Below are 13,527 nucleotides of genomic sequence, written 5' to 3'. Positions count from 1 at the left end.
GGGAAAATGCTTAGCCTCTCATTAACAGGCTGCTGGGTCAGAGGACCCTTGACTGGCCAACCCATGCCTCTTTTGTGAAGGTATTGGCTATAAGGTTAGCATGAATTTGTTAAATAAATCCTAGCAGACAAGCAACTGCGGAGGGCATGCCTTGAGGGTTAAGCGGAGCAAATTAAATACAAATAACCAGGAGAAAGTCTTTAACAGTAGTTAGCACACTTGAATTCATTACCCCCAAGGATGTGGGCTAAAAATATAGATTCCCCGAAAGTTTAGATCAATTATGAGATGACATCTCCAAAATGGAAGCTAGGCTTTCAGGAGCAATGAGGCCCCAGGGTAAGAAACTTTGCAAGTGACATTGTTCAGGGGATAAACAGGTGTTCCTCATATTTTCCTGGTACCTCTGGGCTGGGTCTATTTTGTAACCCCTGCATACCAGTACCCCATCTCTCTTTTGTTGAGCTTTGTTGTCCTTACTTCCAGCCTTGGCTTTTGGTCTCATGGACATGAAAAGCCCAGTGGGAAGCCACCGTGATTCTACCTTTGATATATCATAATTTCATTCTTGTTCTTCTTTCTTCTCTGCTCAACAGGGGCAGAGTACAATGCATTCTGCAGAACCAAGAAATAGACGCTGTACCTGCCCAGGGCAAGGGACAGGCTGAGCTCACACTCCACGTTTGGCTTCCAGAAACGCTAAGTGTTCTCAAGGGATCAAATGTGCCAAAGCCTCGTCCCACCTCCCTCCATCCTCAAGGCCTGCCTGTCTCTGTGGAAGTGCTAATGAATTGTCTGCTGTAGGACATGGGGAACACTGGGGAAGGAAGCACGTTTCTGTAAACACTCATCCAGTTATAGATTCTCTTTTCCATCTTCCCACCTGCCAAATAAAAAGGAGTGAAGGCTTTGTGACCTATGGAATGAGAGATAATACATAAACATGCCGAGGAGAACATCATCATGGTGTTTATTATGACCTAAAAGAGACAAGGATCGGGGGTTTGGAGGGTAAGTACACGATGATGACAGAACGGGAGCACATGCTTAACACTGTCCTTATTTTAAATTAAAAAAACCTATATGAAGGTAAACCTTGTTATTTCCAGGTCATGTGCCTTAGCAAATTCCAACACAAAGACCACCTGAATGTCAAGAGGCCATGTTCAGAGAGCTACCTCCAAACACAGAGGAGTTGGCCCCGGGCAGAAATAACACGGTAACATAACCCTAGGAGGGAAATGTGTTTTCAGTTACACCGGGGCCTGGCTGGGCCTCTCCCACAGGCTCTTCCTAAATAGGAACTTGGCAGTGGGATTAGCTGGGCTGGAGGGGACGTCCTTGGCTCCAGAGGTGAGGCCCTTCAGGGTCTTGAGGAAAGTTGGACAGAAGTTCTTTCTCCCTGCTGGTAATAACACTGAAGAATCAGCGTCACATCCATTTTATTAATTTTCTTGACAGGCAGCTCTAGTTTCCATGCAGGCACCACAAAATCAAAACATACGCATGTCAAGCGCCCCATGTGTGGTAGGGCCCTGCCAAGACCACGTTACGTCAACGTAAGGAAGCAGAGCCCAGGTCTCAGACCTTGTGCCTGGGTCTGTGGGTAATTCCCTGCTGGAGGAAACCACCAGAACTTGGTCGAATGAGCCAGGAGAGCTCTCTTGGTGACAGTCCTCTATCCTGGGGTCTGGGCTCCTTGTGTTGAATGTAAGAGCCGTGGGAGACACAAGGCTACGTCTGGCTTTGGGGCATGCCTCTAAGTCCAGCCACACAGAACTCCCCTGCCAACTCCATTTTGCCTGCATTCAGTTTCATCCAGGCAGGGGAACAGCAGCCTGGATTAAAGAAGCCATTAAAAAAAAAAAAAAAAAAAAAAAAAAAAAGCCATGTCCTTATTTGTGAGCTGGGTCTGAGCCTGGAGATCTGTGGAGTTGATGAGGTCTTTGGGACCATAGTGAGTTGCAGGAATTTTTTGATCAAGGCATCCTTTGCTAAAGTGATTGAAGGGACTCCAAAACAATTTGTTCTTTTATATAAAGTATTATTATCTATAAATTGGCTAAATAATGTAAATTAGGTGGGTACAGAGGGTAAGGACCTAGAAAAAAAGCCTTGCTCTAATCACACAGCTATGGATGCCCAGGGTGAACACGCACATGGAGTTGGTCCATCACCTCCAGCCCCACCCTTCCCACTCATCCCTCTCACTGAGTGCAAGGCTATTTCCTCACCTCCCCCAAATCACTAACACTGGTACCAGACATAGCAGTAATGGCGGCAAAGGGCCGGAGGTCTTACACATTTGACTGCAGAGCTTCGAGCCCCCCTTTGTTGGACCTCCTGGTAACTCATTAATTTCCCACTCCAATCACTACAAATTCAGGAAGGGGAATGAATGTAAGCCCAGATGCTGAGCTAATAGCCACCAATGCCAAGTCTGAAAGGCCCAAACGAGGCAGGTTTTACTGCACTGGTCTGCCTCTTTGATGGTCTAGGCCAGGAACAGACCAAGGATAAGGACTGGTGTTACCATTATCCCACAGTCTCCAAACTCTCTTAGTAGGGGCCTGGACTCTCAACACAGTGTCCTGGAAACTGTCCTGGCCTGGCCTGTGAGGACAGGGTTGGGTCTTTCACTGCCTGGGTTGGTCCAACAGGCAGGGTCCACTTTGGAGGCTCTGGGTGGCTGCCCAGTAAGCTCTGTGGGGTGAGCCGGCCGACGAGGAGCATACCCAGACCGCCCGTGTCACAGGGTACAGGGCGCCGCTGCTGAGGGTTCGGTTCATAGATTCACTCTCCATTCAAATAACCATGGCATGTCAGCCCTGCTGGCCTCCTTGATTGTGCAGAAATAAATAAATGAATTATGTTGTTGGGGTTTGGGCTTCAGCACAAACACATGGTCTGCATTTATCCGCACAGTGAGAGGTCCACCAGCCACTTGATGTAAAAGAGCAAAATGATAATTCTTTTCTTTAGGCGCTCTGGTGCCATATGGAATGTATATAAATCATATTTTTGTTTTAACAGCGGAGGCTTTGTTGATAGATAAACATGTGGTTTATCTAAAAAAAAGAGAGGATTGTGCTTTGAACAATCATTTAATGGCCGTGGATGTGCCAAATAAAAATAAAAACATAATTTTGAAAGAAGTTGGCCTTGTGCCCAAATCTGTAACAAGGAATTTCTCTTTAACCAAAGTGGTTAAAGCCCGTCGATCTGTTTTGAGTTTAAGCTGTGCTCTCTACTCAACCCCACGACAAACTGAATCCGGGGCTAATGTGCTCTAATAGGACAAGACGTTACCTTTATGAATGACCTCATGGAGAAGAGGTTGGCGAGCATGGTGGAGAGGCCTTGAGCCAGGCAGCTCTGGGCTATGAACCCCAGCTTCAGCTCTGCGAGGCAGATTGCATCATCCCCCTCTTTCCAGTTCCAGCTTGGGATGTTTAGCAGATGCGCCTGTGGAAGCAAAAGCAAGGTATGAGACCTTTCATTCCTAAATGTTCAATTGTTGAAAAGCTCCTCTGGGAAATGCAACATTGCCCAGCTGCTTAGAAGGCATTCAGACTCATCCTTTCTTTCCCTCTCCTGAGTCTGGTGTTTGGTGTTTTATTTGACTCTCCCATTCAGCAGACTTCAGTCTTCAGTCTTCCCTTCGGATCATTGCTTCTGCACCTCCCAAACCTAGGTCCCCCGCCTCTGGTTTGTCATGTAGCCAAACAAAGTCCAGAGGGAATTTCCTCTTGTGACAGACACATCAGCCTATGCTACTAGGATGTCTGGTTAAATTGTTCATAAATTGGCTCCTCAAACAGACTCAGACTATCAGATGTCTGTGTGTTTTAGATTCCTTTTTTATCTGCAATCCCAATACTCCAGATCAATGGCTTCCAAGGCTAAGTGGGCATCAGAATCACCTGGAGGGTTGATACACATATTGCTGGCCCCTATCCCAGAGTTTCTGAGCCAGTAGGGTACAGGGTGAGGCTGGAGAATTGGCATTTCTAATAAGTTCGAGGTGCTTCTGAGCTGCTGATCTGGGGACCACACTTTGAGAAGCACTGACCTAAATTATCAGGCAACTCACAGTGTAGACCTGGTACAATCTCTGGCAGACGGACTGATCCTATTCAACAGTTAGGTCACACCCTGAGATAAGGACCCAGATGTATGCTCATCCAACTAGTTTTAAGTGGTATGAAGTAGAGAGCCAGAGATGATATGTTGGATGAAAGAATCAAGATTCAAAAAGTTCTCCAGGGTTAGAAAAATGGGCAGAAAACCAACCAGAAAAGATTTTAAAGGCCTTAATGTCAAGTACAGCATTTAGGGTAAAAAAAAAAAAAATCAACTGTATAAATTCAAAATGAGAAGACCTAACTTGGCAGCAGAGCTGAGGGGAAAGAAGGAAAAAACTTAAGTGTGTGGGCAACTCAAACCCGAAAAAGAGGCCAACCGTGTGACAGATTACAGAGAAGGCCAATGCTTGCTTGTTAGAAATGGTCTCCAGATCAAGGGAAATGAATGTTTCCTTCTGTTGTGAACTGGTCAGGCTACTCCAGAATACTTGATCCAGTTGTAACAGTCAGATTTAAAGAGGGAAACTGATAAACTGAATAACTTCCAGAGAAAAATGACAAGCACAAGGAGAGGTGGGGGTTCTGGAAAACATTTTTGGAGAAACAGTTAAGACAGCCATCCGTGTTTGGCTGGAAGAAGGGCCACGCCTTCAGGGAGACAAGATGGTTGCCTCCAAATACCACAGGTGCTGCCATGCCGAAGAGAGATTAGGCTTGTCTTGCTTCGTTCCAGGGGCCAGAATTAGGACTGACTGATGTATATATTATAAGAAAGAAGATTTTTGACTTGTTTTATAAAGGAACTTTCTACGGATCTAATGTGTCTAACAAATGGAGAAAGCTACCTCCAAAAATGCAAGGTCTTTGTCCCAAAAACTCAGTAAGTGTTTTTCCAAGTCACAATGGAAAGACCTCTTGTTTTTCATGGGAGGCTGAAGCAGAGAGCCCTGCTAGGTTCCTGCTGATGCCAAGACTTCGTGGCCCAGAAATTACTATTTCTCTCCATGGAGCAGCAAACACAAGGAACCCCCTGGAGGTTTCCCTTCAGTGTCAGGACAACACACTACAGTTGTACCTACTAGAAGAGATGAAAGACGCCATTGTGGACACAAACAGCAAGTCCAACGGCTCTTTGCTCTGCTTTCAGAAATACGACTCTTGTGAAATTCCTTCCTGCAAAGTCCTGTGACAGTCTCACAGTCCTAATCCAGCAGTGACTCCTGGGAGAGAAGACTATCCTCCCTAATGAGAGCATGGTTAAAAATGTCTGGTGTGTGGGCCATCGCGGATGGGAATTTCTGTCAAGCTGAGTGTCAGAGACATTCTCCCTTAGGCTTGATTCCAGCGAGTAGCCTTGCCCTTTACCCTGTTTTCCTCCCTACTCTTCACTGGCTTATGAAGGCCACAGAGAATACTGACACCACAGAGAATACCTCAGTCTCAGTGGAGAAATCCTCATTTGCATTCACATCATCTGAGGACAAATGAGATCTACGTAATGAACAAGTAAATCGTCAAGTGTGAAAGGAGATTCGAAGGACACATACCCTTCATGGTACCTTCAAACAAACAAACAAACAAACAAACAAACAAAACCTTTTCCACAGAGTCTCTCATATCCCCATGTGCCTGGTTTCTGCAGGTATGGAAGTCCAGGTTTTTGGGCCTTGGGTCCCCCATGTCCCCATCTGGTTTGAGTTCCTTAGATAGATTTTACACGTTATTACACAGGAAAGTCAAGTTTGTTTCATTTCTCAGGCTTCCATATGGCCTCCTTTTATTGGCCATCATAACTTCCCCAATTGTGGAGCATGAAGCAGGGAGGGATATACCAAAGGCTGGGAGGGACATGTGTATGCATGAAACGAAGAGAGGAAATTTCCCCAGAGTTCCCCTGGCAACTCTGTCCTTCATATGAGGGACAGTCAGGTCTAGTGGAAAATGCCAGCATTATTGCACAGAAGTCTAGAGGCAAATCCTCTGTGACCTGGAGAATGAGGCCTGATAGAGCTGGCCTAGCAGGACCAGGGTCTCCCTCTGATCAGCCACTGAACCATTCCTCATCTCAAGAAGAAGGAACGTGAAAATGTGAGGACATATAATAACAGGAAACCAGGAGAGATTAATTCCAGTCCTAGTTCCAGCTCTCCCTGCACACACAACTTTGGGGAAGCCACCATAAGGAACAAAGAAGGTCATTTCAGAGAAAACACTTTAACACTACTGCCTAAGTGTGTAAGGGTTGTTAGTGAGGAAGCGCAAATAACTTGCATCTCCTTTGGGCCACTGGGACTTGGCTTCCAGGTCCCAGGCAAAAACCTCTTTTTCTAGAAGCTGTTTGAAAAATAAAAAAAATCCATTAACAGCTAAGTCATCAGAAGTGACACTTTTCTAAGATATCACAAACTGTTCTTTCCTTGAAAAGCATCAAGACATTTACACTCAAATCAAAAATGTCCTGTACCATCTTTCTGTGTTCAGAGATGGCTAGGCCGAGTGTTTCTCTCCATGAATTCAGATCCACTTTAGGGAACATCAGTCTTTCATTAAGGCCTCCTGTGAGGAACCACAGTTTGGTTCAGTGGGGTGTGGCTCTATTTAAAGAGAAAGTGGCAGTTGGCAGTTCTGATGTTAGCTCACTGCCTGCCAAGTGACCATGAGTTGTATCTACCAGAGCTTCTCTGTCTGAGACATAGTTTAGACTCCCCATCTGAGGTCACACTGGGATGCTAACGTGCACAGATGGTCAAATGAGAACTAAACGCGATAATGGATGTCAAGCTTTTTTAAAAACATAAAATAGGACATGAGTGTCTGAGATTACTATGATGACAAACTCAGGACCAGTTTTACATGCAGAAAGAAAGTACGCAGCTTCCCTACACCCCTGGAATTCCAGCATCATTAGGGTGCAGGGAATTAAAATTCTTTATATTTTAAGTCCAGTATCCAATTACGGAATTAATTATCACTTGAAATACGTTCAATGTAACTTAAGTTTACATACACATACCAGGTTCTTTCAAGAAAGAGAGTTTTAATGGGTGGACATCTTTGGGCATTTAGGCATGGGTGAAGAGAAAGTACAGAGAGAGGAAGAAAAATACTATTATAAGGTAATGGGAAGAAAAACATATTAAACGTTAGGGGGAAGCATCTCATGGAACAGCACAATTATAAAGCAGGATGACAAATGCCCACTTGCAATTCCATGAGGAACGGCATGACAGTCACCGGTGGACATGCTGCTCTCTCTAGAAGAGAGAAATGAAATGAGAGAGAAAAATGCCCTGTATCAAGGTCACTCTGTTCCTTGTACCCTTACTAATCCTACAGGGGCAAAGTCTCATATGTGATTTTGCCTTACTTTGAAACCCAAATAGATTGGGGTGGTTCTAAATAAAATGTGTGGGGTATTTATTTATTTATTTATTTGTTTGTTTATTTATTTGGAATGGGGAGAGGGGCGAAGGGAGGGGGAGAGAGAGAATCTGATGCGTGGAGCCTGATGCCAGGCTCAATCCCACGACCCTGAGCCAAAATCAAGAGTCAGACGCTTAATCGACTGAGACACCCAGGTGCCCCCAAAATGTGTTTTAAGCAAATAATCATGGATCAGTTGATGCCATTCATCCTTATTTCTGAATAATTACAATGAAGCAGTTTGTAAAAGTCATTCGGCTTGCTATGGTCACATGAGTACTGCCCAGGTACCATCTGGATCCTAGGTCCGTTGAGCTACTTTGAGCTTGACATGAATCGCATCGCTGAAATCCTCCTTAATTTCTTGAAGATGCTGAATCAGCACTCATTGGAAGGAGAGGAAAAAGGAACTGACATCCCTTTCTAAACATATAACATTAATTTTCCTATTTGATCTAAATTCAGCCAAAAATCTAAACAACAGCTTAGAACACTCTCACGCTAAATGAAATTTCATATCATAAATGAAAGAAGAGTTTATTGCCTTAGGAGCTGTCACCAGCCACAGCCTGGCTAATAAAATTTACTTCTACCTACAGGCGCTGCTGTCAATAAAAACTTCTCTGGCCTAATCCTTGTGAGTTACCAATATCTTACTTTATCTCTTCAATGTCCTTGGGTTTTCCCGAGACAAACAGGACAATGTGACCTTGGGTGCTCACCACCAAGCCCCACTGGCTGGAACGCAACACGTTCTACAATGGAACCACCTGCCGAGGGTTGGGCAGTGGGCAGCAGACCCAAGTGGTAGGCCAGTCACCGACAGCAGGCTCCACTCAGCAATGGCCTCTGATGAGCCTCCACACAGCAAAATGGGACAGCACTTGCCAGCAATTAAGAAATAATGGCATGGCACTGGTGCATTTGGCAGAATAGGGTCTTCTCTGGGTCACCTGACTGCCTATTTCGTAGGGAATATGGCCTATAAGATGGGACACGCACTCACTCATAACCCAGCAGGGAGTTATTCTGTTCAGACAGGACACCTGGTTCCAGGTACTGAGCCTCCAGTTTCTGAGCCTCATTATGGGCATAACCGGTTCCATATCGAACAGAGAAAGGTGCCACCTTCCCTCCCCCAAAGCTGTTTTTCTGGGAATTTAATGACAAGCTGGGTGAAGGATCAGTGCCTTTGAATGAGAGACTGGGAAGAAATCACAAGGGAAACAACATAGACTCCGTTTGTTTTCTTTCCAGTCCCCCTGTAAACTAAAACACTAGGAAAATTCCTTTATGTTTAATCTCTGGAGAGCAGCTATGTTCCCGAATTCAACAATGCCAGTTCTCATCTTGAGGGTGAGAATGCCAGATTCCAAAGTCTCCACCCAGCATGCGATCTGTTCTTCCAGGTCACATGGTGCCAGGTAGAAAAGTCCTATCACTTGCCTGGGACACTCCCTACACCTTGACTGTGAAGCCCCTGAGGGTACAACATAGGATTCCCCATGGGGGGTTAGGGAGGTCAAGGTAGCGTGTTGACCACCTGGTAGGTAGTCAGTAAATACCGAATGAAGAAATGCGTGCAGCACATGAAAGTGGGAGTTGTTGAAATGGGATCTAAGATCGCATCAATGTTCTGAACCTGGGAGCCTAATAGATGCTTCCTATTGGAAACATGAAGGAACACATGCTTCCTTTCAGTGACCAACTGTGAACAAGGTGTTTGCCCTGCAAAAAAGTCCCAGGGAGGTTTTTACCCACCACCCCCTTTTCCAGGGCTTTGGATTGTAGCAGCATATGTGTGCATATGTGTGCACGTGTGTGCATACGTGTGTGTGTGTGTGTGTGCGCGTGTGTGTAGCTGGACACACATGTGCATATTTGAGCCTGGGCTAGGCTCTCGCTGACCTACCTTGTTGTGATACTGCAGCATCTGAGTGATGATTCTTATCTTCGGATGGTAGTTCTTTATGGAGATTACTCTGAAAAAGAAAGAACCAGAGTTGAGGCAGGATCTGCCTAACCCTTGGAGTCTGATGGGAACATTGATTTGATTACACCCAAATGGAGTGAATGTGGGGCCAGCAGCCAGGCCCATCCAGAGAGCTTGAGGCACAGGGCCAAGTTAAACTGTGTGTCCATTGCTGTACCCCATGGTGGTGTGAAAAAGAAATCACAAAACGGCCACAGACTGTGTTCGGGCATAGAAGAAGAGAGCAGTCCTGTGGTGCCTTGGTGTTGGCATGTGAGTATGTGTGCACTGGAATGGGGGCTCTGGAGCAGGGGTCATGGGCTAGGCGTCTAAATAAAGGAAGCTCAACTCATGGAGCCAACTCATGGGGCTGACGGCTTACAGTCTCACATACCCTAGGGACGAGCCTAGAAACCGTTTGCTCTGAGTCCAATTCTCTAAGTTAACTTGAGACGATGACAAATCAAACAAGCAGTCTGACAAATGATGCTAATTGTCACACACACATGGCCACTCACAAAAATGATTTCTGAGCCGGGCTCTTAAGACTGGATCAATGACTCAGCTTTCGACAGATACTGGTGTCTAAATGACAACTTTAATGCTGGTTGGCGATAAGTACCGAGGCCTTGCAGGGGTCACAGTCTGATAGAAAATCGCCTGGCTCAAACCGCCTTCAGTCCATGCTCTCTATGGACCACTGCCCATACCCTCCCCCAACCCTCGCTTCTGCTCCCTGACACAGTCACTGGGCTACAGGTGGAAGAAGAGAAACACCTGGATTCCAGTCCCAGTCTTGTACGAAGGAACTAGGTGACCTTCAGGAAATCCCTGGGCTCTTTGTGACTGTTTCCTCATCTGGACATTGGGGGCAACAGTACCTGCTTTATTTATTTCACAGGTTCTGGTATGAGCAGCAAATGAAAGACCAGATGTGGAAATGCTTTGAAATCATTAAAAGCTCTCTCCACGTGTAAGTTATGGTTTTTGTCATTACCGACTCTGTCAGAGGTGACATTATACATTTCCTTCGTGACAAGGAAGGAATGGAATTCCACAGAAAGGCCCACCTCCCAAGCCTACTCAGAAATGCAAGTGCGTTTATTGTGACCACCCTCACAAACTTCACACCAAGAAACTGCTCTGTGCTCCATGCCTTTTTTGTGCAAAAATGGAGAGAAGGCAGCCAGGGAGCCATTTCGGCTGAAAAGCTACAACTTGTGAATTTAGGAAATGGATCACTCGTAAGCTTCTGCCTGCACAAATTCATCCTGGGCTTTTGCACTTGAAGGAATTCATTTTATTTTTGAAGAAGTGTTGTGTTGGCTCATGCTTAATAACTCAAGGACTTTGAGCCTCAGTCAGCCCTCAGAATTCTGCTCATAGCATCAGCCAGTTTTTCTGCATTAGCTCATTTCAAATGGATCTTTGACATTTTAATTTCAAAAGGGGCAGACTGGTCTCATTAAACTAAGGAGAAAGGAGGATTATACAAATAAGGGAAAGACAGAGCCCATTTTTAACCCTGAGTTTCCTGTTCCCTTTTGCTGCCTGCGCCTTAGTTCTGATTCTGGTTAATGAATGGCATCATTAAACTTATGATGCTAACTTTGTTCGGTAAGTTTTATGTCTTGGCATCATGCCAATCACCCTGATAACTTACATGTCTTCATATTAGCCCTACTGCACTTAAGTAAAATACTGCGATTAAGAGAATTGCCCGTTTCAAAGCTATTATTCATTTCAATTATTCACTTTTGGGGGAAAAAAAAGCCCTAGCCCTAAACTTCTCTGGGGGGATCAAAACATTAAGCTTTATCTTCTTTTGTTTTTTATGTTTGCAAATCTGAAGATAATGAAGCCTAGTTCCTTAAAAGGGACATTTTTATCATTTCAAATGACACAAAAACGCGGGGAGGATGGAAATCCTAGTTCAAGGAAAGGCTCACTGAAGCACTCTCTGCTGAGCTGTTGTAGTCACTTTCCAGCTGTGACTAGCGGGTGGACCGAGGTGTGGACACATGTCCCCATTCCATCATCTCCCCGTAGGCTGGCAAGTCCCACGCTTACAAGAGTTCATGCATCAACTTCCTTAAAACAACTGCACTGAGCATATTGCCAAAGAGAAGCGGGAGGAAAGAGAACACTGTGCCAGCTGTCGCTTGTCAGACACAAGGTCCAGATGCTGAGGGAAAGACACGCTCATCCCAAATGCACTGGAGGAGCTCCCCCAACTCAGTGATGGGAGAGCTCATGTCACTTGGGGGCCACTGATGAGAAACGAAGGAAGGGCAATGGGAGCCTGGTGAGGAAGCAGCTCCCTAAGCCCTCACCCCAGGTAAATTCGCAGGACATGGTGGCAAACCAGGATGTGGGGAGAGGGCGGTCTGTCTGGACCAAAGGACGGCTGCCCACAATTAGGCAAGTGTTCTTGGGAATGTAGTGGGAGTGAGATGTCTTCTCTTTGGTCTCTTCTCCGGAAGTGTCTCTTTATGATTCCCTCCCAGTTCTCTTTACTCTGCAATGTGCACGGGAGGGGAGAAGAATCCTAAGGGGCTTTAACTCTCTGGAGCCAAATATCTTAACTCGTCCATCATTTTGTTGTCACAGAACAGTGTTCTTCTGAAATGCAAAAAGAATAAGGAGTGGGGAGTCGGCAGGGAAGGGCCTTCTATGGGCCTCGCCCATTCACAGGGAGGGCACTGAGCCATGTTTTCCAGAGTGTGCCCACACCCACCCAAAGGTGTTCTGTAAGAAAGGGGGCATTGGAGTTAAATAGGTTTGATACATTCTCTGTAGAACATTCTCTTAGAAATTCATATTAGTGTTAAAAGCACTGAGAAGGCTCTCAGTAAAGACACGATTTCATTTTGGAAAACTGGTTGAAACAAAAGCTCATCAGTCGACAAACTCCTCTTTGTGGGGCTATTAATCAACATGCTACAGACAAGCTCGAAAAGCTCTAACATGGAGCTTCTCAAGCTTGGCACTAGACATTTTGGGCCAGATACTTCTCTGCTGTGGGTAACTGTCTTGTGCACTGTAGGATGTTGAACAGCATCCCTGGCCTCTACCCACCCCCTTGATGTGAGCAGCATCCCCTAGTTATGACAACCAAGAACATCTCCAGATACTTCTAAATTTCCTCTGAGGGACAAAATCACCCACAGTTAAGACATCCCAGGTCCACTCTCCCTTAGGGAACATGGTACCCTACTTCAGGCCTGCACCCATCTAAATCTATCTTTCCTTTCCCAGTCCTGTCCGAAATACCTCAATCCCAAAACCAGTTGTGAGCCCCAGGGCTCCCATTCACCAAGGACAAGCTTGTCTTGTGTCATCGCCCTCCACAGCCACCAGTGGCTCAGCTCCCCCCACACCTATGCTTGTGGCAAGGTGTAGGGTATCTTATGGGGGAAAGAAGGCCCCACAGAGACGGTGCTCTGCAGAGAACCCCAAAGTGCAGCCAATGGGCTGCAGAGTGCCAAGCCCAGAGCCTTCCCTGGCCTCCCCGGCGTTACCTCATGATGTTGGAGGCGTCTTCAGCATCAGGGTCAGCGCAGTACTTATTGGCAAGGATTAGGCACGCATCTGCTGACTCTATCTAAGACACCAAAAGGAAGATCACAGAACACAAACATATAAATAGCCATGCTTGGTTTGCAATCTTTCTCTGTTGACAGCTTTTGGGGAACCTGGTAGTTTCCAAGGAAAGAAAAAAAATAATCCTGGGAGATTATCTTTTTTTTGTCAAAAGTATAGGCTGCAAATTCTTATTATGGTATAAACATTTCATCTTGTTGCCATTAGAGGGTACGACATGTACCTTGGTAATTATACTTTTCATTTTGCACAGTCACTTAGGTATAATCTTTCCAGATTTCTTCACATAACAATTAATTAAGGCTTTCAGTCCCCCTCCCTGCCTCCTTTCCCAACCAACGGATCTACACCATCATCCTAATTTTTCCAGTCGGGAAATGGCATTAGGCAGACTAAACCCCTCCTCTCAGGTTACCAAGTTAACCGAGTAGTCGGGGATTCAGA

The 13,527-nt window shown here is 45.6% G+C and overlaps 1 protein-coding gene across 17 annotated transcripts in view; it reads right to left on the bottom strand.

Moving 5' to 3' along the window:
* The window catches only part of KCNMA1 (potassium calcium-activated channel subfamily M alpha 1), a 727,105-nt gene that overhangs the window by 189,852 nt on the left and 523,726 nt on the right, over window positions 1-13,527 (bottom strand). For all 17 annotated transcript variants that reach the window (XM_078434448.2, XM_081790521.1, XM_078434449.2 and 14 more), the window contains 3 exons: window positions 13,002-13,084; window positions 9,421-9,490; window positions 3,310-3,465 (listed from right to left, as the gene is read on the bottom strand). In XM_078434448.2, the coding sequence (XP_078290574.1) occupies window positions 3,310-3,465; window positions 9,421-9,490; window positions 13,002-13,084 (309 nt within the window). The remainder of the gene's footprint in view (window positions 1-3,309; window positions 3,466-9,420; window positions 9,491-13,001; window positions 13,085-13,527) is intronic.

The sequence above is a fragment of the Panthera onca genome, chromosome D2 (assembly GCF_046562875.1).
Source record: "Panthera onca isolate mPanOnc1 chromosome D2, mPanOnc1 haplotype 2, whole genome shotgun sequence".
NCBI classification, from domain to species: domain Eukaryota; kingdom Metazoa; phylum Chordata; class Mammalia; order Carnivora; family Felidae; genus Panthera; species Panthera onca.
Note: the sequence above shows the minus strand (reverse complement) of the source record. Positions and strands in the feature narration are given on the sequence as shown.